The sequence below is a fragment of the Haliaeetus albicilla genome, chromosome 23 (assembly GCF_947461875.1).
Source record: "Haliaeetus albicilla chromosome 23, bHalAlb1.1, whole genome shotgun sequence".
Lineage (NCBI taxonomy): Eukaryota > Metazoa > Chordata > Aves > Accipitriformes > Accipitridae > Haliaeetus > Haliaeetus albicilla.
Genome location: NC_091505.1, coordinates 24,157,327 through 24,183,042, shown reverse-complemented (window position 1 = coordinate 24,183,042; position 25,716 = coordinate 24,157,327). Strand labels below are relative to the sequence as shown.

General features: G+C 47.0%; 1 protein-coding gene across 1 annotated transcript; it reads right to left on the bottom strand.

Moving 5' to 3' along the window:
• Positions 1–281: 281 nt before the first annotated feature.
• LOC138690664 (uncharacterized) lies at positions 282–25,645 on the bottom strand. Its single transcript, XM_069810698.1, is given in 10 exon segments — positions 282–435; positions 23,047–23,177; positions 23,180–23,326; positions 23,329–23,440; positions 23,442–23,492; positions 23,494–23,610; positions 23,612–23,643; positions 23,645–23,680; positions 23,682–23,767; positions 25,612–25,645. Coding segments are annotated over 10 exon segments (900 nt in total).
• Positions 25,646–25,716: the final 71 nt, after the last annotated feature.

Sequence of the window (25,716 nt, the reverse complement as noted above, 5' to 3'; positions counted from 1 at the left end):
TCCTTATGAAAAAAACGGTGCCATCTACTACTAATTTTTCAGCACGGCATCCCTGACTGCTGTCAGGGTAAGAATTACTTCAGAGGATTATTGCGGAGTGTCTGCTCTGCAGTTTCAGCCTATTGCCTCTCTTTCCTCTTTGCCACACAGGTCTGCTGACCCCGAGATCCTCTAATTGGGAATTCCCCAATTAACAGCGTCCTCATTGCTTCTCCCAAGCCACCCAGGGCCATGGGTTCGCCATCCTGAAATACTCCCTTTAATACCCGCTTTTGATCCAATTATGTATCACGAAAGTCGACAGGCAGAGAAGCATCCCTGCTGATGGTGATAAACGGAGCAGACATCAGCGGGACGTCGGCAGGTTGGATGCGCCCGCCTGCCTCCAGGCGCAGGATGGATGCTGGATCCGCAGGTGCGTTTGGAACCAGGGGACTGCAAGTAGATTAAAACCAGGGAATAAAAGCCTGCTGCAGAATTTAATATTCCTATTGCCCATTTTTGAGGTGTGGCTACAAACCAATACTTTTTAAGCCTGTTATTTAGCGATGAAGAAGGATCACGACTGACCAGGCACACGGTGCAGAACCAGACCAAAGTGACAGCCCAATATCTGAATGCAGAGCTTGCTTTTTGCGTTAGCATGTACAGCCTTGACTGCTGAAAGCAACATAAATCTTGTGAGCTAAAATAAAAAAAAAAAAAATCATTAAGTTTCTTGTCGGCTCCTGGGGGAAATAGTGGTGGAAATAATGCATTCATGTATATTCGTTGTGTGCTGTAAAATAGTAAAGCAGTACTGAAGCAAAGGAGGTTGCCAGCACAATAACTTCGCAGCAAACCTTTCACAAACTTTTCTGTGAAAACTCCCTAATTCCCTGAGCCCTCTGGATACCCATGACAATACTAGCAAAAGTAATCCTGACTCTTGTATTTTGTCTAGCAGCTATTTCTTCTTTATATTCAGATGTTTGTTATATCTTGGTGCATCATCAACTCCCAAAGCCTAATGGCTCAGGGCACGTAGCTTAGGTTTGAACCAGGATGCAGGACTGTGATGTATGGATAAAGGAAAATCTTTTAAAAATTCATTTTTTGCCAAGTCTTCAGAAAAACACATTAAGATAAGAGATCAGCTCCCACCTGACTGTTACAGTGTTGGCGCCGATGGAGGCTGCTTCTACGCTATGTAAGCAAAGAGTCTTTTTCAGTTTTGACGTTTATTTCTGCATTTTGAATTGTACATAGAAATATAGAATATCAACCTGTCTTTCAAATAATTGCAATACTCCACTATAAGCTACCAAACTAAAATGTAGCCATTTCTGCGAACATAGAAGTATTTTGCAGCTATAGGTAATAAAAATGCTTCAGACAGAGCTAACTGCGTCTCTCCAGAGACAACAGAGTCGCTAAAACCCTCTAACTTTATAGATTCTTATTTTCATTAGTTTTTTTATTTAAAGAAAGAATAAAACCCACACACTTCAGTGGTACAGCACACTCACATGTAGTTAGTGCAGAAGCAAAGCCCCGGGAAAGTCTATTTTAAATAAGAAATCAATTTAATTTTGCAGCACAACTCCTCTTGCCAGCCTTCCCCAAAATCTGCTCAGAATTATAAATTTCAGGTGGGACACTGCAGCTATCAGCAATGCTGAGCAAAAGATACATGTGACAACGTATTATATACTATTATATATATCATATCTTACATATTACATTATATACATAGTCCATAATGAATTATAATCCATAACTGGGGACACGCAGCTGGATTACCCACCTAGCTGGTATTCCTTCACCTTCTCCCTGGTGAAGCGATTGGAAGCCTCGGCTTGAGCCCTTTTAACGGCGTGGAAGCCGCGCCACTGATTTCATAGAATCACAGAATCGTTGAGGTTGGAAAAGACCTTTAAGATCATCGAGTCCAACACCACCATGCCCACTGAAGCACGTCTTGAAGTGCCACGTCTACGCGGTTTTTGAACACCTCCAGGGATGGTGACTCCACCAGTTCCCTGGGCAGCCTGTTCCAATGCCTGACATCCCTTTCAGCAAAGCTATTTTTTCTAATATCCAATCTAAACCTCCCCTGGTGCAACTTGAGGCCGATTCCTCTCACCCTTGTGTTCCGTGTGCCGTTTGAGCTCTCCTGGATGCGCCGCAGCCCACGATGTGCATCCCTGGATGGGCTACAGCCCTACATCCCTCCTGGCAGCCCCCGCTGCTGCCTGGCTCAGTTAATTAACTACTTTTCTCCTTCCCTGCCAGGCATAATACTAATTTTTATTTTTATTTTCCTGGCGAGGTCTCAGGCGGTGCTAGAAGATGGGCTTTGCCTGGGCACCCTGGCATTCATCCATGCGATAATGTCAGCGTAGTAAGGGATTTCCCGAACGTATGCCTGATGTAGGCAACCCTAGGACCTGGGTTGCTTGGTAAGGGATGAACAAAATTATTTTCTACTAGTATCAAGGCTATTAGTAGCAAGAGGAATAATTCCTGCACTTTGAGTCGGCCTCTAATCTCATTTAATGGGTGGCGATGGGCTCCTCTAGTGGGAAGTAAATAGGAGAGCAGGGTCGAACCTCTTCTACTCCTGACAAAGCTCACAACGGGAGGAGCTGAACACTGAATATGTTCCCACAACTATTAGTACTCTATCAAATAGGAAATAATTTCAAATATAACAGGTCGCAGGGAGCTCCTTCCTCTCTGATAGCACAGAAGAAAGATGAAAGGTGGTTTTGAAGAAAAAAATAAGTTTCATTTGACCTAATAGTACAGAGTGAATGAGAAAGCTTTAACCTATTGATTCAGGGCATGGCATAATGTGTTGCAAGGATCCATTTCAGCGCTCTAAGGCTGTGTGTTGGATTAAAGAAGCATTCAGCATGCTCGCACTGAGTCTCTGAAACTCTTTTCTTTCAAACGCATGTATTCTTTGGCTATTGTATGAATTGTAGGCATTGTTTCCTTGCTAGCAAACTGTCTGAGCAAAATGCTTTCCAACATGGAAATTATTTGCCATTTTACAAATAAAATTATTCTATTGTATTCAGTGACGGATTTCAGAAAAAGGGCATTTGCTCCAATTTTCATCATTCTCCATTTTCCCTCTTTCAGTGCAGCTTCAAGGCACTATATTATGGCTTGTTTCCAGCCTTAACATAAAGGGAAACATTGCACATCGTGTAAATCCCAGCTCAACCCCTGCCCTTCTGCAGAAGCACAAGCCCCAGTGCTCAGGCTGTCCAGAAACAAACCTACCGCAAAACTCTACATTTTTGCCCCTTTTTGCTTCTGATATAAAGCTATTTTCCAAAGAACCTGTTTATCTGGGAGGAGCTTGAGCAGTTTCGCTCCTACCATCTCGTGCTGAGGTCATGCTGCCCACCGGGTCCCACTGTTAAATGCCCCCCAATAAAACACATGCAGCGAGGACATCCCCAACGCTGAGTTTTGCATTCGTTCATGCGCGGCGGTGCCAGCATCGCCGGCTGCCAAACTGACCATGGGCTTCCAGAGTGAAGGGGGGGTCGCAAGCAAGCGGTTAAGAAAGACCAGCCCATAGCGTCCGCTATTGCCAGCCACTCTGCTTCGGAAGGGTATAAAAAAGCATCTACCATCAGCAAAGTCCAACTTTTTATTTTCCTTTCGCCTTCGTAAAACTTAATGGTTCCTAAATCACTTTAAAGTTTCGAGGGGAAAAATTTCTTCCTAAGCAAAGACTTGGACCATCACAATTCTGAGCAAATTTTTATAGCCGAGCTATAAAGTGGTGGTAATGGAAATGCTGACAATCCTTTAGCCACAGTGGTCCCAGCTGGGCCCTCTGATAATAAATCACATGAAATGAGGAGTAAACAGGGCTTTCTGATTCACCAGGGCTATGTGCAACAGAGTGGTAAAAACAAGTTGGATTTTCAGCACTGCCGTGTAGGGGGGGCGGTCCCCAGCTTCTATTTTGACCCAGTGGCTGGAATATTTTAAATTAGTGTTGGGTATGTGTTAAGATTTTATACGGGGAATATTTCAACATATATGAATCTTTAATACACTGCTGCTCAGCTTAGCTCAAGAAATCTGAAAATTATCATGTAGCGACAACACAGCTTTCATAAAACCATTGTTATATGATGTACCAGCAAAATAACAAGCTTAGATTTGTCATGGTACTGGCTGCATGCTTGCAATCAATTTAGCTTTGTACAAATGCAAAAATGTTCCCCTTGGGAATGTGCTAGATATCAGATTTTTCCAGTGCCTATGGAACACTATAAAGGGATCAAAAGTGATCCAGAACAGCATGCATATGGATGTTTCACTGCACAGTCTATTAAAATGTTCCCAATTTAAAATACTTGTGGCCAAACAAGTAAAAATGCTTTAATACCCTCAGCACAAACTGTTAAAAATGGGGATCTTCCAGTGTCGGAGCAGTGAATTCACAGGTTACCTGGGCAGAGTCCGGCACAGCCAGGCACCAGCGCTCAGCCACGAGCATCTCAGCTGCACAGCGTATGCTAATGAGTTTCATTATTTAATAATAAACAGCAACATTTAATTAGTGCAACCATTACTATGCATAAAATACTTTAATTACACTGGAGGCTGGTGGAAATGAGCCCGTTTGGGGTGAAGTTGAGTGGGAGGCTCAGCTCTCATCTGTGCACTGAGACGTGGCCGTCAGCAAAGGCAGACGGGGTTTTGCCTTTGGTGTCTTCACTCACGGTCTAATTACACACTGAAATCACTTCGGTGTGGGTTTTAGTTCATGGAGGAGGGGGGCATTCTCAATTTTCTCTCGGTTGTGTCCACAAGAGGTTGTCGCTGCTGTTGGGTGAGGAAAGGTGGCATCAGCACTGGCTCCAGCTGCGAGCGTGCAAGTGCACAAGTGTGGTGCAGAGAACCCAGGGTTTGGAGGAAACGAATGAAGATTTTTAGTGCACAAAATGTTGAGACTGCCGCTTCACCTATATTTTCGGGATATCACAACAATTTCCGGCTATTTCCTGCCTTACTCCAGATTAAACCACTCAGATAATCAGCAAAGGTGTGTGCAAAAAAAGCAGAAGTAGTTGCAGTTCAGCCATTGTTTCAGAATATGCCGGGCGATGACAGTGCGTGGATCCTTCTCCAATTAACCACCGGTTGCCGTAGAAGCTGCCCGAGGCCGGACCCCACCTGGTCGGTGTGGCGGGTCTGCACGGTGACGGTGCGGGCTGATTTCACGAGCCAGGACTTGAGCCCCGTCATTCTCTTGCACCTTGTATGCCAGAGCGTGCAGCCTCCCTGCAAACCATTCACGTTGCCCCCAGTTCCTTCCTCTTCCCCGGCACTTTTTCTCCTCCAAAACGCATCTTCAGACCTACTCCCATTTTCGGCCAGGTTTTCTTTCCCATCTGCAGGGCAGGGTATGGGGAGGAGGCATGGCTCCAGCCTTCATCCATCTCCTCCAGCATCCCTCGCCCAAACACTCACTCTCCATCCTTCAGCTCAGGAGGTGTCTAAGTGAGGGATTTGTAGCTTTCCGGAGCGGTCCATCTGCCGTGGCTGTTCCAGGAGGAGCACGTGTGAATCTATACATAAATAATACCTTGTGTCATCACCGGTGGAGACATTAGTCCTTGGTAGCCATGCGCCAGATGGGCTGGAGAAGTCTCATCAGCATCCTTGGTGTTGCCAAGCGGCTAAGTGGCTGCATGTGTTGTCACTACACAGGAGAGTAATTTTGGGACACTGTGTGTTGCCGGCTGAAAAAGCGATGAAGTGGTTGAACTGGAGTGAAATTACAGCTCACGGTTTATCCCTGGCCAGATAAATGGAGGCAGGATGTGAACCCCAGGATGGAGCCCGTCGGGAACCACCACTCGGGTTGTCCTTCACTCCAAAGCCCATGCTTGTACATCCACCTGCCCCAAAAGTGGTTGCCCCTAAACCCAGAAGGATGCTTTAGTGCACAAGAGTGAAAAGTATCTTCCAGCTTTGCCAGTGTTAGATTTGCTCAGGAATTTTTCAAAAATCTTTTTGTCAGTTAATCAAAACTTTTGTGGTTAATTTTATTCATTACATTGCTTTCCTCAAGAGAATACTTTGAAATTGCTGAAAACTTTTATTTTAACCTTTTCTAAATGAGAAGTAGCCATTTAAAGAAAAAAAAAAACCACCCCCAAACCAACCAAAAACACATTTAGCAATAACATATATGCGAAAAACCAGATTATGGCAAAAACACTTGAAAGAAACTGAATTTTTTTAACTTTCTGATATGGGCAAGGGACATTTCAAGACCTTAAAAATGTTCTTGGAAGGAGAAAACTAGCACCTGCCCGACTCCCTTAGGATGCTGGTGTCTAGAAATGGGGGATATGGTGAGAAATGTCTCCGATAGCCATGGCCCAACGTGTTGGGTGCAAGGATACCACCCAGCTGTGTGCTGGGCACCGAGCTGGCACCAAGGTCCGTATATTTGTGTAATACCTCCCACATACCCAGGAACCCACAGCTTTGCTGGTGGATGCAAGAAGAGGTCCAACCAGCTCTTCTGGTTCCTCCCTGGATGGAGACTGGGCAGGGGAGGACACGGATTGCTCATCATTGTTGCATACCCATTAATTACAAAAAGCTTTTGACAACCAGGCTGGATGTCCTGGTACAAAGATGTGCTGGGCTGAGTGACTTTGTGGAAGTCACCATGGGTGGCCATGCTGGCAGCAGCATCCACCTTCTGCTCCTCCAGCCCGGGACGGGAGGTACGGCTGCTAAAACCAGGCTAGCACCCCAGAAATGGGAATTTGCACATCCCAGCTGGCCCCGTTTGCCCCGTCTACCCCGTCTGCCCTCTGCTTGGCGGCAGGACGGGATCTGCAGAGCAGAGGAGAGCTCAAAAGACGAGGCGGTGGCTGTGTCCGTTTCACTGCTGAGAAAATAGCACGTGTAGCTTGAATTTCTTCAAAGCCTTCCCTGCTCTCATGGTTGCATTCAGCTGCCCAAGTCGATTCATAAAGGGGCATAAATGGCATTGGAAGAAAAATCTGTCCTTTCCCTACTGAGTCTGTTTTCAGTTGCCACGTAAGTTGCAAAACCATTAAAATAAATTATAAATGTCTGGTTTTATAGCAAATTCATATTTTGCAAGTTTGAAAACTTCAGTTTCTTGTGGAACATATTTTCTTCCTGGAACTTAGTGCTTCTGCCTTTATTCATCAGAAATGTTTTAGTCTTAATTTAACATTATTCTGTTGCTGCTTTATGGATGAGAAACACATTGCTCTCTTCCCTGCTTGCATCTGCAGCAAAAACAAAAAGACGATATTCTGCACCTGTCCCTGCTTCACAACCAGCTGAAACGACATTCGATTCAACAGTCGCTAAACAAAGTGCAAGCAATGACTCAGTATGGAAATAAGACTTATTTCTTTTTAACTCTATTATGTGACAGCACAAGAGAGCGGGCATGCTTTCTTGTATGGCGGTGTGTATATATATGGTGTGCCTATTTCAAAATCTTCTTCCAATGCTTTTTCAACAACTCTGAGACAAAAGGAAAAAATACTGTATTTTTCTCCTGCGCACGATACTGATGCACATCTGCTCGATTCCCTATTTCCATTTTTTAGACTTTAGGCATGGTTAAAATACAAGAAAATGGAACAAAAATAGAGGAAATGGCTCAAGTCCCAGGCTACAGCCAACCTGCACTGGAATTTTCCCAGTATCCACCAAACTTTTAATAGAAACTTGTTTAATAGACCCCCAGAGGGGTGGCTTCCCCAGAGACTGTGAAGTTTCCATCCCTGAAAGTTGTCGAGACTTGGCTGAGCAAAGCCCCAGCTGACCCGGTGCTCAGTAGGATGCTGGACTGGATGAGCCCCACAGGACCCTTCCAATCAACACTGCTATGATTTTGATTTCCTGCTGCTGCTATTATTAATAAGGTTGAATCAAACCCATTGCTAAGTGTGCGGGTTTTAAGTACCATGGTCTTTGTACGCTGCTGATGGTTATAATCTACCAAATCCCATCTGCATTGCAGATGTGGTGTGCTGAAGTGGCCTAGTCACTTAATTCTAATTGCAGGTTGGAGCTTTAGGCTTTAGAAAGCCAAAGGTAATTTACTTATGATGATCAGATGATGGTGTTGCCTATTATTATCCATGTTGTGAGGATATTCCAATGGTCCATTCAAAAGTGGGAGCCTGATGAGATGGGCGCCTTTCAGACACACGGAATAAGTTTCTGCCTAGGGACATTTACAGGAAAAAGAACCAATCCTGAAGCTACCCCTTGCCTTCAAAAACTGACAGAGGAAGAGTGGAAGAAGCTAAAAAGTGTGTGGACAGAGCAAACAAGTTAGAGAGAGGCATGGTGTGAGGTATTTTGGTGCTTTTGCATCTTCATTTGTCTCTGCTACAGAGTTTTCAATGGAAACTACTTTAGGAAAAAACTGTAAGGCAGAGAGAGACATTACTGGAAAAGGAATTGTGAGCAAAGATAAAGCAGGACACAAGTAGGGGAGGCAGCGAGGAGAAGAGCGGGCAGGTAAGGAGCATCTACTACAGGGGGTGTTGGTGGTGTAGGTGGGAAGCCAGCAGAAGGACAGAGCGGGTCCCACTATTTCTGAGGAATTGGGTGAAGGCTGAGTCCAGCGGACCCTGCAGCTCCCCAGGGCCTGATGCGAGAGCAGCAGAGATGCTCAGGGGTCCTCCCTGCTCTGTCTGACTCTATGAGCTTTGAGGAAGATGCTGCCGGGAGATCAACTTGCCACATGTCTGTTCATCAGGGTTTTTTGACTAGAAGAGCAAGTACAGGGCTCTGCTGCTTTGGCCCTCCTCCAGGCAAGACCTTCAGTGACAGAGAGGTGAAGCACCGCCCTGAATTTTCACTTCTGGTCTGATTAACTTCTACCATATTTCAGGCCACGTTTATACCTTCATGTTATTTATACCTTCTCCTTGAGCTTAGTCTCATGGGGGAACTTTCTCAGATGCTTTCTGGGAGTCCTAACTGCTGTGTTATCCCATTGACTACATATAGTTCTCATAGGAAGCACATCTATATGCGCCACATGTCCGCTACCTGTGAAATGAAGGTGGGTGCAACATATTGAAATAGTACGTCTGGAACCATTTCATCTCTGAGGACGCTGGGGCCAGAACTATGGAAAGGATAAAAAACTATGGAAATGTTAAAAAACTATGGAAACTTCTGTAGCAAACCTAACTAATATCTGCTGTCCATCTTAACCAATCTATTTTCCTCCTTCACTTGGATTTATATATTCACTAACTTTCAACTGAAATTTGGTTTTCGAGTCTTTTATCTCTTATCTGTCCTAAACAAAATCCATTTTGTTGTAGTGAATAAACCTAATACATTCCCAACAGCAGTAAACACAGCAAATTTTTTTGACTGCATAATATCGCTATTTAAAAAGTGCTAATTGCTTCTTTTGGAAAAAGTGCCTGAATGTTCCTGTTCCAGCACAGAACAAGCAGCATATGTACGGTGCTATCAAGATTGTTTATCTTCCCTGCTCCTCTATTCTTAATATTCTCCACTTCAGTTATTCTGAAGCCTGGCAGGCTCCATATAAAAAATTGGGCAAATGATTTTAAAAGTAGCCCTTTCAGAGTTGAGCTGAGTGTAAAATAGCAAGCAAAATAGTCTTTTTACTGCAGAGTCACACTGTCCTAGTGTGGAAAGCTGTGGAAAGCCATGGAAAGCCTTCCGAATTGCTGCCCTTGCTGATAGGTCATCTTTGACCCTCAGAGAGGCACTGCCATGATTATTTCTCTTCCCATTCGCACAACATCAGAATTAAATGCAGAAATAGCCACCTTCTGAAGAATAGAGCTTGGAAGCAAAAAGGCAGTGAGGGTCTAAGGGCCTGGCTTCGCTGAGGTTTACACCGTGTCGTCCAAGCGCACGAGAGGAGAAAGAGGATTACTTTTGGAAACCACTCTTCCACTCTTCCAACTTCGTGTTTGATTCACATCTCATAAGCTTTTAACTGCTTATCAGAAATTAAATACGAGTAAAAAGTGTTCTTTGTGGCCCACAGAATGATGTACTTTAATAATCATGCTTTATAATATTGACTGCTCCTGTTTTGTTGCTTTCTGCCCACAATTTCATCTGAAAGTCACCAACAGAAGTTCACTAGCCATCAGCCAGTGCCTCCAAAGCTTTCTATGGGTCTCAAGTTTATTGCTGTCGTAACGTTTTGGAAATAGGATCCTCTATTGAGAAAACAATGGCACTCACTTGCCCTAATTTTGTGAACCATAAAAAATACTGGGACTTTCCTGAAGGACAGAGAGGCCACTTCTTTTTCCCATAAAATGCAAATGCCACAGGGTACATCTCAGAGACAGACTCCTCTAATCCAGACAGCACACTTGAGCTCTAAAATAGCCTCTCATTACAAATGGCTTTGTGTCATTACAAATGGGAGGTAAAAATTCACTCTAAAATCTGTTTGTTACAATAAAGTTCAGCTTGACCCTTTAGCTTTTTGTGAAGAGAAAAAATTATGAATATTTTAAGTCAAAATGAGGACATGGAAATGGCGCTGGACTTTTCAATACAGAAGACCAAGGAAAAGTCTTCAACCTTTTCCAGTCCAAATTCATAAACACCCCGTGTGAAGCAGCCATTGGAGCAAACCAAGGAGTCACGATGGCAAACCGTCCCAGCCGTGCCTGCTTCGGAGTCCGCTCGATCCGAAAGGACTTCCATCGGGATATATTTCCGTACGCTGCAAGGAGAGAAACTACTAAACCAGAAAACCTGGATTAGCGGCTTCCAGTCTCATGGCCAGGCCGTGGACCACAGTGACAGGTCACAGATCCGGAGCGCATCGTGGGGAACACGGGCACCGAGCAGAGACAGCAGCCCTGGGGAGACCCTACGTCGTGTCGGTGCCTTCCCTTGTGCGGGGAAAGGCTGGGATGGATGGGGGGGTGATGCAAGGATGCTCAATGCCCCCGACCCAACTCTAGAGACAGTCAACAAGAAAAAGTGAATTTCTTCTATGTGACCCAAGTCTAGAGAGGGTCAACAAGAAAAAGTGAATTTCTTCTATGTGACCCAACTCTAGAGAGGGTCAACAAGAAAAAGTGAATTTCTTTTATGTGACCCAACTCTAGAGAGGGTCAACAAGAAAAAGTGAATTTCTTTTATGCTTTGGGACAAGCACTAAAGGGCAACTCCAGCAGCTATGTCAGCTGGCACCGCAGCTCTGCATTCAGGGCAAAAGCTTGTGGTCCAGCGGGATGTGCGCCCAGCTGGTGGGCACATCTGCGGACCTTATGAAAATACCTACGTCGAGCACGGCTCTGTCCCCTACCCACGCACTGAAGTCGGTGCGGCGATACAGAGGACAAACACGGTCTCTTGTGCTCAGCGAAGGAAGCAGGGACTGTACCCACCCGAGGGAGAACGCGCTGCCTCCGTCCCCGACCGCGTCGCTGTTGTGTTCCTCCCCGAAAACTGGATGCGCAGGTATGAGTCAGGATGAATCAACTCCTGCTGACAGCAGGGGACAACTTGCTCTGATTACCACCGGGCTGGCAGTTGTCCGAAGAGCAGGCGAGCTGAGGAGCGGGTCTCGCTGGAGGCAGTGCTCCCACATCGCAGCTTTTGGCCACAGCAAGAGTCCTTAGGCAACACAGCAAGGATAAGCAAAAGCCATATGCACCCCTTGCTGCGTGTTTGTTCTGTAAAAGGGGTGACAGAGTCCCAGAAGTTCGTATTAGCACCCAAAAGCTACCCCTTCCCTCTTTAGTAGGGCTCCGAACCACCCCGAGCCTGCGGCTGCCTTTAAACGGGAAGCAAATATACATATTTTTGCCTTCTGAAATAATAATTAACAACAAAGACATAGGAGTAAAGAGAAAAAAGACTGCTATTTCAAGATGCAGCGGGCTCTCTTAACAGATGTGTTTTGCCAATGAATGCTAATGTGCACATCTGTAAAAGAAACAATAAAAGACTCCCCTAATAAAAAACCTGCAATATCTTGCTCACATTTGATTGTGCCGGGGATAAAAGAAAGTCCGTTACCCTGCAAATACACATGTCAATCAAATTCATTTTGTTATAGTAAGTTTTAGCCATTGTCTGTTTTGAAAAAATATCACATATGTGCCCTTGCCACTTCAATGTGGTTTTTAACATCAAGGTGTCACGGATGGAGTAACGCACGTCACTTGTAAAAGAGAAGTAGCGATATGTTCATTGATACAAACCAGCAATTTAACAAAGTTTGATATTAAATGCGACAGTGGTTTAACAAGATTTGATGGCGCGGGTCACTTGGTATATTTACTGCATAGAGGACAGGGTCAGATGAAGCTATCGGGGAGACCCTCCCGTTGAGTCAGGAGGTCCAGAAAGGACCCCCTCGCCTTCTAACGCCTTCTCAGAGGGAACTTTAGGCGCGACTGGACCCAGACTTAGTCCCAGACTTGGTCAACGGTTTATGTCTGAAGGATTATACATGCGCAATCAATCCTTTACATGACTCAGCTGAGATTTCGAAGTTCAGCATGATATTAATCACTTACCGAGAATCCGTTGCGGCAAGGAATCTCTTAACCTCCAGGAGTAACCTCCAGAGGTGTCCCTGCTCAAGGGGAGACCCTGGTGTGCAGCCCGCTGCCGTGCAGGAGAGCTCGGCATGCCCTGGGCTGTCCGCTGGGGATGGAGTAAGATAATTGACTCATAGTCGCATTTACATACCGACTACAGGGGTTGGTTTCTTCCAAATTTCGCTTGAGACAGACATTGACCAGCGCTGTGGTTAGGTGGGCGCATTGTTTAAATTAGCCGTTGGCTGTTGGGTTGTTATCCGTCTCCTCCGAACCCACTTGGAGCCGGACGCAGCCATCCCGACCAGACGCATCCCTTAAAACCACCACTGGTGCTCACCACCTGAGCCGGATTACGGGAAATACAGGTCAGGTTTGGGGAGCACACCGCCACACAAAGTTAAGTAGCTGGTAATTCTTCTGTGCGATGAGACTACCTGCGGCTCAGGCTGAAAACCACACTGAGATGTCAGACCGATGCCGATACCACACGCTGTGCCCAGCAAGTCTGACAGCTCCCACCCAGTGTCTGTGTGGGAGTCAGCCCCCCCCAAAAGGCAATGCACCCAAAAAGATGCGTACATCAAGGTATAAAAAAAAAGCTTTCAATTGCTCCAGGCTGATTTTCTCTTATACATTGCACAGCTGTAAATAGACGTTGGTAGCAAGAGTAAATCATTGAAACCGGGTGTAAATTGAAATTAGGGAGCAAGGCTCTTCCCTGCAGCCGAGGACAGCGAGCCACGCGCCTCGAATACCTGCTGCTGCATCCCCATCCCTGGGTCACCTGCTGCCTCAGCATTGCCTGAAATACTCGTGTTTCACACACAGGTACAGCAAATATTTGTACCACGGCTCAGAGGGGATTTATAGTTGACATTTTTAGGGGGGATTTTTTTTTTTTTTTAAATATCTTTCGTTATAGTTTTGAAGCCACATACATAGCAAAGAAGTGAATGGAGCTACGTTATGTTAGGTTCCGAAAATATTACTGGAAAACTTTATTTATTCCTACGTCATCTGTATTTCTTAGGAAATGCATGCATTTAAAGAAGCATAGCTAAATAAAGTAACAATGATAGAAAAAGCCCAACACCAGGTACTTTTCTCCCATCCCGCTGGCTGGCAACTCTTCTTCTGCCCAGTGGATGAAGTGACTCATGCCTTCGCTTGGCTCTATTTTAAGGTATCAGAATATCCAGCCTCTGCCTGAGATGGGGAATGGTTTTCTGTGATACAGATCATTTGTACCCATTGGCTCCGGTCACTTTCCTGTTTACTCTCACTAATAAAACACCGCCGTCAGGAGAGAGTTGTTCTGGTACTTGGATTTCAACGTATGCGCTCAAAGGGACCTCCTTATTCAGGTTTTTGTCTGTTCTGTGTCTGCTGTACCTTGTTAGCCTCCTTCCCTCAAATAAAAATCTGCCTTTAAAGCTGCTGGTGATCCTTTACAGTGAAAACCACCGCGGCACTTGATGTTCTCTTTCAGCTTCTGCCAACCTTATTTCCCACATCTGTGCTCCCATGAACCTCTTTTCCCATAAGTTATAGAAATAGCTTATTCTGCATTATAAAACAGTACAGAAAAAAGACATATTAAATGGATGGAAATCTTTAAGGATGAGCTGCAAGCCTATATGCTTAAAAAAAAAAAGCTCGGACGGAAAGCAGCTCTCATCCTTTAATGAAACCCAAAAAGCCGCTGATGCAATGCAGCTCCCCCAGCAAACATCGCACGGTTGAGAGGCACGAGGAGTCACGCTGGGCACCAACCCCCTTTCTCCTTGCACTGCTCCAGCACGCAGTGTATCGTGACTCAATAGTTCTTTTCAACGCTGTTTTGCAATGTGTTACAATGGCAAATCACTGAGGGTTCAGCCAAGAACCGTGGCATTCACTCTGCTTTGTCTGCGCTTGGTTTATACCCATCAAAGACAAAAAGCGGGTTGTGTACAAACAGCGATGAGCAAATCCAAGGAAGGTTTCAAGGAGAAATAAGCTGGGAGCAAAGCACTGAATCTGAATTCTGTTTAGAGCAGGCAAGGAGCCTGGGCAGAAATGGGGAGATGCCTTAGAAAGGATAATTTCCAGGAGGCTGAAAGGCAGTGGGTGCCTGGTCCCATAGGAGGGAGCAGAACCGCATCCCCTCGAGCTGGGAGCATGACGCACGCAGAAAATGCCATGGGCTAAGGCCATTTCAGGGATGCAGCTGCACTGAAGAGATGGTGCTTGCTGTTGCTTTTCTCCAGCAACTGGTGTCCGCAGGCTGGGACAGGACACAGGGGCTCCAGGTTACCTGCCTGAACGCTTGGGCAATGAATCCTCAAATGTCAGGGAACAGGAATGCAATTCTCTAAAGGAAATTCATAGCCATTTTTTTCCCTCTCACTGTTAATCCAACCTGAAAAAAATTATGTATTCAGAGTGAGTGAAAGGCTTTATTTAAGACTTCTATTATTAATGGAAATTTTTTAGTGGTTGGCTACCCAGACTGCATATGGCTTGACAAGACTACTGAAACCAAACCCATTTTCAGAAAACCAGACACTGATCCGAATTACAAAGCCCAGAAGGGATGCTTTGCTTTGAAAAGCCAAATGAAAAACTACCTGTGAAGTTAGGATTGCACCAGGACTTTAATTACAGAGGCCATTTAAAGCCTTGGTTAATATTGCGCACTCCATGGGCCGCAAAGGTGACTCTGGACCCCTTTTCAAAGAAAAGCTACAGCATTGCCATCGCGTGTACATCACACCACGGCACTGTCCCGTCCCCGTGCGTGACTCACTCCCGAGCCTCCGAGTGCTCCAGTAATGCAGATTGCTGGCGACAACATCAAACTGTCCTCTGGATCTGTCTTGAAGAACCAAATAATTCCCGAAGAAGCTATTATCTACTCATCTCATCATCTGATGCTAATGTGAGATCCTGGCAGACCGCGACACGCATCCGTCGTTTCCATTCAGAAGTGGCATGATGGGAGACTTGTGAGTATAATAAATTGTCACAAATCTCTTTTCTCTCTCTCCCACCATGAGTACTTTGCCCCCTGGCCGAGCAGAGACCATAAATCAGCCCCACTGAAGAACTTCTCAGGTCTCTGCCCAGAAAAACAAAAGGATTTGTGCAAACAAGGCTTCAAACTCTGGTAAACAGGAATTTCCAGTCTGAGCTGCCCATCACACTGTTCCCATGATGGTTTGATCCAGCCTGAGCCAAGCAGGGCTGCACTGGTGCAAGCATCTGGTCCTCCTTGGTTTCTGCGTGTCCCCACTACTGCATTGCCCCATCGAAATCCCACATTTGATTTATTCCCCTGATTTTACACAGAAGCAGAAGGATTGGGACAGGCTGTTAACATGCATATTTGTGCCTTGCATTATTGCCTGCGGGAGCAACCTTCTTGTTAACATAGGCAACACCCTCTTAGGTGAACAACTGCAAAATACAGAATTTTAAAAGTACACAATCCTATGAGAAGTACGATTCAAGTAACATGAACAGAAGTCACTGCCCTCAGTATTTAAAAAAAATATCTAGTCGGTTTACTCACTGTTAATATGAGATTTTAGTTTCACCTTACCTTAAACTGAAAATAAATCTTGCTGTAAATTCAAGACTTGTTTTTACTGCTTAAAATTAATTAGCGACACAACCATTTCATGACAGTGTAGGAAATTAAGGAAAAATTGTGTGTTCATTAGTGATCAGTTTGAAAGACTTCAGTTCATCATTTATGTCAGTGGACTTGTGGAGATATTTTTTTGCCTAGGAATTATCAAAATGTATGTTCTTGACACAGCCTCGCTCAAGAAAATGGAAAAAAAAAGTGCTTTGCATGCCAAGATTGACACACAAAATAAAAGGAAATGTTCAACACAGAAGGAAACAAGAATAAAGAAATATACCCCTATTTTGATTTTCTAATAGATAATAAATGGATTTATTGGGGAGCTCAGGAAGCACCAAGTGTCTCCCTTTGGGCATAACCGTACCTGAGCCATGGAGATGGGCATTTTCGGGTGGGCAGGGACCTTAGGAGACCCCCTGGACCTGGGTGGGTGCAGGGTTATCCCTCAGGTCCCCCATCCCCGGCCCCACAAGGGGACCATCTCCCACAGCCTGGGCTTACAGAGCAGGGCAAAGCTCTCCCGGTTTCAGAGCTTAATGGCACAAGAAGGACCCGTGAGGACTCTGCTCTCCACGCGTCCATTTTTCCTGACCTGGTGCCTGAATTGAGTGTTCACAAGATGATTATTCCCTTCCACTCCTCTCACAACAGCTCATTGTGCATCTTTCTCATGCAAAGCTGCTCGGGCTCTGCCGGTGCAATTTTACCGAATGAATGGGAAGAGGTTCATTGTTAATTAAAAAAAATAAAAGCCGAAAAGGCACTGAATACAAAGCAAATCACAAAAAAATTACAATTGTTTTGTTCTCACTGGGAAGAGGCAGAGGGTTGCCATCAATCACCCACATGTATCCCCAGTGCTACTGTCACCGTTAATTCTGCGTCCCCGCAGGGATGCTCAGGGTCCCGGGGCCGTGGTGCTGCCACCTTTCAGGACTCAGAAAGGGCTTTCACCCCCAAACTGGAGAGAGAATAAACAACAAGGGGCACATCCCTGGGTCTGAGCTTTGCCAAATTCCCCCTCCACTCACCCCACAACCCCCATTTAAACTTGACCTTTTGTCCAAAACCTCACACCTGGAATATCTCACTGAGCATCCCTGATCGTTGTGTTCTTTCCTTTCCCTATTTCCCACCGAGGACATTGCCCTTGGTCAGGCACGGCCTCGGCAGGAGTTTGGTATCTCCCTTAAGTCTTTTCAAATTTGCTTTTCTGTGGAAGAACACTGCTCGGATCTGGTCAATCAAAGCAATTTTGTGCAAGGTCCAGGTTATTCCCCAAACTTGGGTCTGAAATGCTGATACACGCAGTGCTCCCCTCTACACCGGTGAGTTGGAGCAACACATCCATGAAGACCCACTAGAAGGCAGTGTTGGAGAAAACTTCAGCAAAAGTTCTTTGGAAAACTGCAGGTCAACAAACCAAAGGAGTGGAGTTTCTAAGACAGGGACCCCTGTAAAAACCTTGAACTGCTTCGTCCTAAATTATTTCTGGTAGATTTTGCATGAGTTGACTGCAGGAAGAGGCATGGATGTCGAACTTCATCCCTGCCAAGGAAATCCGACAGCAATATTTTAACACTGGAAAACACAATTTATTTCATGCCTGTTAGAGAAACGCCCTAAAAAAGGATCTAAAATTGAGATCTGACCTGCTGCATGCTGCCCACGCAGATCAGGCTGCTGGGACACCAAAGAAGACACCCAGTTGAAGTAAGCACCAAAACAACACTGAAATGAACCCATTTTGCCAATAAAAACCAAGGATGGATTTTCCAACCTGTTGCTAGAAAGACAAGAAGTGGCTCCCCTGAATTTCTTGGCAGTGATCCTTACTCCTGCAGAAAGGCTTGTGAGCCAGATCTCTGCCTTTTTCAAAGACAGGCAGCAGCAGTACGTATCTGATGAGCTCTATGAATAGAGTTGTTGATTCACTGGAAAATACAGGAAAAACTGGGGGAAAACAAATCAAGTCAATTTAAATTGCTGACACATTTTTGTATTGGTGAATGAAATGTAAAACGTGTTTTGAAGCATCACAATAACTTGGTAGCCCACACAGAAGAATGAATTTCTGATTTGACGTTAAGTACACTTGAAATAAAAATACCAAGTGTGATTTGGTATACAAAGCCTTTTTGAACAAAACCCCCACTTTTTGGAGAATTTCTGGAAATGGAAATATTGGGTGATGGTTTTCAATGGGAATAGTCTGAGGAAAACAAAAATATAATTCATTAAATCTCTCATCTTGAATTAAATTATATAAATATTTTGAATTAAGAATTTATCCTTGCTCTCGTGCCAGGGTGTGTTATTCAAAGGCAACTGGAGTACAGCAAAATGGAACTACAGTCCTAAACACTGATGCAACTTTCCCCTCCACTTCTGCCAATAAACATGTATGTTTAGAGGTTTGGCCAAACAAATGCTGTGAATTGAACAGAACTCAGGGATCTTCGTTCTATTCAACATTCAGGAGGCTTTTAAAAAGCTGCATTTACAAGAAATTATTCTGTATTTGTTGTGACATGAAAAATCAGCAGTGCTGAAGGGATAAAAATTCAGTGTTTGAACTGGAATGCAGGAGTCCTCCTGGGGTCTCTGAGCAGGAGCGACAGACTGTTAAGCTGTAATAATCTACCTCACCTTAAAAAAAAAGGTTCTATAGGGTGATTAAATTGTTCTGGAGTTATTTGCTTGTCTCAATGTTAGAAAAAGATTTTATACTTTTCAAAAAAATTCTTTTGAGTGACATTTCTTCAACTGAAAGACTTTGCAAGTGAAAAGCAGTGTGTGCTGCCAGCACTGTTCTAAAGGCTTTGTACTTTTAAGCCAGCTCCTTTTAACACATTTTACTAAAAAGTTCCTCTTTAAATGAATCTCATTCTGAGCGTGTCGTTACAGAACAGAGCTAAGGGGTTTGGGTAGCCTGATTTTAACTTAACATGTTTGGCTTTCTCTTAATTTTCCCCTTAAATGTGAACTTCCTAAATTTAAGATGCTCATTTGGGAAATAATTAAAGCAGCCCTCTCATGTATATTCTTTGAATCACGAAAGCAGGTCCTCCACCTTGGCTTCATTATCTCCAGGAATATTCATAAAGCAAATGTGCTCAAAATGAAGTCCCAACCTTTAGTCAGAAGAGAAAGGAAAATTCCCCATCCTGTCGAATGTTCATGCCCACATTACAATATTATTAATCACTCTGCTCTGCAGGAATCCATCTTCATCTCAGGCCAATATTTAATGAAAGGCAACCAAGCATCAGAAAAAAAACCTGATGAACAAACTCATAAAGTCTCATAAACTGCTGAAGCCATCGATGGAAAGATCTGCTCCGAGCTGCAAAGTTTCTCCACTTTTTCTCCTACTTCTTTAACTTCTCACCGGTCCTCGTCACACAAATCAGGGCTATTTTCCTGTTAATCCTGTATATGCAAGAAAGAGCGTGCCACCGGCTGCTGCTGCAGTCCCACCAGTGAAGGAGCCGGCGCTCGGGGACCGTCACCTCGGTCGTGCTCCATGAAAACCCCTGGGAATACGCCCTGGCTGAAAGCACTGACGATAACGCAGGGTTGGTTTTTTTTCCTGTGCTTTATGGATAATCATTTACTGAGCAGCTCAACCAGTTCTGCAGGGCTGCTGGCACTGGTTGCTGCCCAGTGACCCGAGCCAGGGCTCAGCCAGGTCTCCAGAGAGGTTGTTTGCACGGAGCCGTGCTGGCGTTGCATAAAACGTGGTTAAATATAAGTTATGCTGCATTTAGATTTGCCACCTCCCCTACCTCGCTGAAGTTTGGGGGTTTTTTTTCCTTCTCTGTATGTCCTGGGAGTCTGTAAAGAGGCTTCAGTGTTTCCCAGGAGGCTGCTTTTGCATCTGCACATAAAATGTGTTTTTTTTAATATTAGATGTAGAGGGCGTTTCCCATGGTCTGGCCACCCGAGGTGGGTCCCTGCCCCGCGCTGGAGAGGCTGGTTGGGAGCAGGAGCCGCCGTGGCACCGCGCCGTAATGCAGCAAGTGTGAATAAATCTCGTCCTTCTGCTTGCTGCCTTTATTTGATTTCCACTTTAGGAAACTTCCTCTGGGGTTGTTGGACAAACAGGAGAGAAATGAACCATGAGAAGGCCACTTCTCCATGAAGCTTTGTTGATGAAATAGTTATTCCTGTCTTTGTACCATCGTTCGGGATGCTGAGTTCAGACTCAGTGTTTAGGAAATGGCGTAATTAAGGTTGCTTTTGCTCCCCTTGTACGTTAGCATTTTCATATCATCTTTAGTTACGTGATTGCATCTAGTTTTTAGCAACGAGCGCAATCTCTGGCCTCCGTCAGTGCCGGTTCCTCAATTTTCTATAGAAAAAAGACCATTTCTTCTCTCAGATAAAACGTTGTGGGTTTTTTCAAATGAAAATTAAATAAGGAGGTAACTTCCATTCATCAAGTTTTGAATGAAAAAGTAATATTCATTTAGACCTCACAAACAAAAAAAAACCCCAAAGACAAAGCAGGCAGGAGCGGAGACCGCTCAGCCTGGCTCCCCAGGGCACCACCGCTCTCGCAAGGATGGACATTCCTGACGCTGGGAATCTTCCAGGTCGACAGAAAGTATCCATACAGGGAAAAGAGGTACGTTCATCAGCCTGAAAATTAAGTTTTCTAGATGCATAAGAATTTAACCCAGTAGAAACACCAAGAAGTCATTCTGCTTCTGCTCTTCGTTAGACTTGGGCTACCAGCTGCGAAGAAATAATTCACCCATCTACACTCAAGAGGTTACTGAGAAATTGTTTTATTAAGGCTCAGCCAGAAGAGGAAAATAAGCCTAAATGTGGCCAAGACAGCTGGGACCTGACCCTAGAAACTGCCAGGACACAAAGGGACCTTCCATGGAGGGTTCCCGAGAAACTTAACCAGGTCCCGGTACCTACTTTGAGAGGTTTTGGGAAATTCAGGCGGTATCACGGGGACCAGAGAAAAGGGTCACACCAAGTTTCCAGCACACGTGCGATATTGGCTGGTTTGGCAACCTGCAGGTTGCAGAGCGAGCCCGTCTCCTGCAGTCTCCCAAAAAACTGCATCGTTTGTGTAACCCCCCGCTCAGTGTCACACCATGGGGTGAGCCATGCAGGGAACCCGGCCACCCAGCCCAAACCCGATGAAAATGCAACATTAATGCATGTAAAAAACACCCATGAAGTAGAAACTGGAGAAAGTGGGGAGAATAAAGATTCAGATGCGGTGGAAGAGCCTTCACGCGGCTCCATGGTGGCACCGAGCCAGCACGTCCCCTCCCACGTAACAACAAATGTGCCAAAAACTTCAACAGGCTTTTTTTTTCCCCTCTCTCCTTTAAATAATAATAATAATAAAAACATTAAACTTTTTAAGCCAGGTTTCATAGTATTAAAAGTGCTTTTCCTTGTTGGGCACTGGAGTGCTGTGGGTGCCTGCCCTGCAGCACAAGTCTGGTCTCCGTGCCATTACGCAAGGCGTGCACGGTCCCTGTGCCATCGTGCAAGGTTTGTATAGCCCTCATCCTGCCGTGCAAGGCGTGCATAGCCCCTGCACCATTGCACAAGGTGTGCACGGTCCTTGTGCCACCGTGCAAGGTTTGTGTGGTCCTCATCCTGCCGTGCAAGGTGCACGTGGTCCCTGCGCCATCATGCAAGGTGTGCATGGTCCCCATCCTGCTGTGCAAGGTGTGCATGGTCCCTGTACCATTGCACAAGGTGTGCACGGTCCTTGTGCCACCGTGCAAGGTTTGTGTGGTCCTCATCCTGCCGTGCAAGGTGTGCATGGTCCCTGCACCATTGCACAAGGTGTGCACGGTCCTTGTGCCACCGTGCAAGGTTTGTGTGGTCCTCATCCTGCCGTGCAAGGTGCACGTGGTCCCTGCGCCATCATGCAAGGTGTGCATGGTCCCCATCCTGCCGTGCAAGGTGTGCATGGTCCCTGTACCATTACACAAGGCGTGCACGGTCCTTGTGCCACCGTGCAAGGTTTGTATAGCCCTCATCCTGCCGTGCAAGGCGTGCATAGCCCCTGCACCATTGCACAAGGTGTGCACGGTCCTTGTGCCACCGTGCAAGGTTTGTGTGGTCCTCATCCTGCCGTGCAAGGTGCGCGTGGTCCCTGCACCATTGCACAAGGTGTGCACGGTCCTTGTGCCACCGTGCAAGGTGTCCACAGTCCCCAATCTGCTGTGCAAGGCGCGCATAGCCCCTGCACCATTGCACAAGGCGTGCATGGTCCTTGTGCAACCGTGCAAGGTTTGTGTAGTCCTCATCCTGCCGTGCAAGGCGTGCATAGCCCCTGCACCATTGCACAAGGTGTGCACGGTCCTTGTGCCACCGTGCAAGGTTTGTGTGGTCCTCATCCTGCCGTGCAAGGTGCACGTGGTCCCTGCGCCATCATGCAAGGTGTGCATGGTCCCCATCCTGCTGTGCAAGGTGTGCATGGTCCCTGTACCATTGCACAAGGTGTGCACGGTCCTTGTGCCACCGTGCAAGGTTTGTGTGGTCCCCATCCTGCTGTGCAAGGTGTGCATGGTCCCTGTACCACTGCACAAGGTGTGCACGGTCCTTGTGCCACCGTGCAAGGTTTGTGTGGTCCTCATCCTGCCGTGCAAGTTGCGCACAGCCCCTGCACCATCGCACAAGGCGCGCATGGTCCCTGCACCGCCGCGCAAGAAATACGAGACAGCAGCAACCTCTGGGGACACCATTTCTCGCACGGATGGGGAGGGAAAAATCCACGAGAGCCGCCGTAAAACCCTCCCGGTGCAGCTCAGGCTCCCCGACCAGTCCCACCAAGGCAGGGCCAAGAGCTGTGACAGCCGCTGGCGCTCGACGGCTTTCTTCACCTCGCCGCTGGTCCGGGCGACGCGGTCGAGGACCCGCAGGATGCTCCGCTCGGCGCTGCCGGCGGTCCCGTGCCGCCGGGGGCCAACGACCCTTCCAGCCGCGAGAAGAGCCGGTGCAGCTCCGCCATCTGCGCTTCCAGGTCGAGGAGCTGCCGTCGGAGCGCCGGGACCGCGGCCCGGTGCTGCTGGGCCTCCGGCTCCTCCAGGTCTTGGCCGACGACGTGGGGATACCTCGGGGGTCCGGGCCAGTCGGTCCCAAGTCCTCCGTGGCCGGCTCGACGCCCGCCAATTCCGCCTGCCTCTCGATCCGCTCCTTCAACCTCCGCCGGCAGCGGCAATTCCCGGGCGAGGACGGCGCGGCGCCGCCGCAGCAGCGGCCGTAGTTGAGTTTGAGGAACCCCCTCGAACTGTCTCCCCCTCCGGAGAGGGCGACAGGGCGCCCAGCCGGGGTTGAAGGGCCGCGGTTCGGCGGGCGAAGGCGGCTCGGGCGGCAGCGAGGCCTCGCTTCTCCGTCGGAGAGCTGCTCCAGCCCATCCGAAGCCCTGCCAGAGCTCGGATGCTTCCCGCAGCACCCGGTTAACGAGGGTCGATATCATCCCCGACGAAGGCCGGGTTGGCGAAGAGAGGGACGTCTTCCAGCGGGTCGGCCTGGCCGCCGCAGTCGGTCCCTCACGCTCGGCGTGGGACGAGGGGATCGTCGGCTGCGGGAAGGAGGAGAGGTCCAAGGCCGGAGCTCCCCTTTTAAAACCTTCCCTGCCGACGCCGGAGCGAATATTGATGGAGGAAGGCAGGCCGTCCTGCGTCCGTCGCTGAGCCGGACCCCACCGCACGGTGCCGGGGAGGGGAAAGGGGTTTTGCCGGAGGAATGTGCCGGAGCGGGATGGCTGCCAGCAGCGCCTGCGTCACCGGAGAGGCTCTCCCGGCTCAACAACGCGATCCTCCCTGTCTTAAGACAAAGGGCTTTTATTCACCGAGAAAGAAAGAAACGACAGAAGTGGGGGATCGCGCAGGCGGAGGAGGGGGCACTCTGTCCTGCCTCCCCAAAAAAACCAAAATCTTCGAACAGCTTCAAAGGAAGAAAGGGCACGTACGCAAGCGCACACCACAGTCCGCCTCGGAGCTCTTACCGTGCCGCAAAAAGCAGCTCCGGCTGAGGATATAATAACCAGAGAAGGGCAGGTCATCCTATTTCAGCGCCTATTTTGAATCGAAAAGATGGGATGGCGGGCAAGGCTCCGAGAGCCAGACGGTGCCCCACGACCGTCAGCATCGCCTTGCACGCACGGAGCATCGTGCAAGGAGCTGACGAGCGGAGGGAAGGAGGGTGCTTCGGGGTTTTTCAGGCTGGAAAGGAGCGTTGGGATGACACCGCTGTCCTGCGCGTCAGGGCAAGGTAGTATTTAGTCCGCGCGCTGCTGAAATGCATAAAAGTCACAATTTAATTCTAAAACATCTGCAAAAATTGCCATTAAAAAAACCCAAACCCCACACTTCTACAAAACGCATTTCCAAAGTGCACTGGAAGAATAATTGAATTGTTCTCTACCACATCAATTATTTTATATCATGTATTTTATAACACGCATTATCATATATGACCTAAACATATGACGATATAAAGTACGTAACACCTATGATATAATATCTATGGGAGTGACAGCGGAGGGTGATTTGACAAAGGTAAAGCAGCTCTGAAGAGACTGTAATTTCTTCTCGTAATACCATTTGATGGATGTGCTTAGCAGGAAGGCTTCAGTGTCTGTGCAATACAAGTTTAATTTTGTTCTCTGTAACCAACGAGGCCAAGAAAAAAAAAAAAAAAGCCCTTCTGTTCCTGGGGCCTGGAGTATGAGCGTTGCATTAAAAAGAAGACATTCATTCACATCTGAAAGGAATTGCCATTTGGCCCGTTTGAATCAGTGCAATAAAATGAAATGTCAAATAAGCGAGGAGATTAACGAGGGGAAAAGCCAAAATACTGTTTTGCGAGAGCAATACATGGCAGGATAGGCTTGGAAGAGAGCTGAACGGCAAGGGACAGGCTAACCGCAGGGAGGCTGTCCTTACTTGAATGCCTCGTAATAGCTATTTTTGAGTATTAAACCCTCTGTGCCCGATGGGACACAAGGGCTTTAAAGCCTTTGCGCAGCGTGCGCGAGAAAGGCAGCCCCCCGACAGCCCCCCACCCCTCCCTGCTCGTTTTTGGGATGGCGCAGGAGACCCCCGGCCCCACGGGACAGTGCCCAGCCCGCGCTGGCCGCGACGCCAAGGCAGCTTTAAGCCAAACCCGGTGCCGTCCATCGCCCGGCCGCGGGCACTGCTTGTGTAGGAAAACCCCTGTTTAAACAATATTATTGCTGCTAGTTAACAAGAGGGCAAGAACAGTGATGAAAAAGGAGTAGGTTTTTTTTTTAGCATTAAATACAGCTCGAGGAGGAGGTCATACCTATTTTTAAGGGGTATCTCACCACCTGAACCGACCTGCATCCCGCGGTGGCAGGAGGGACCTCACCCAGAAACCTCCTCCTCCTCCTCCTCTTCATCATCCGCTCCGGTGTTGCTCGGGGAGGCTCTGCACAGACCTAGTGCCCTGAACAGTGTTTTTCACATAGTTTCC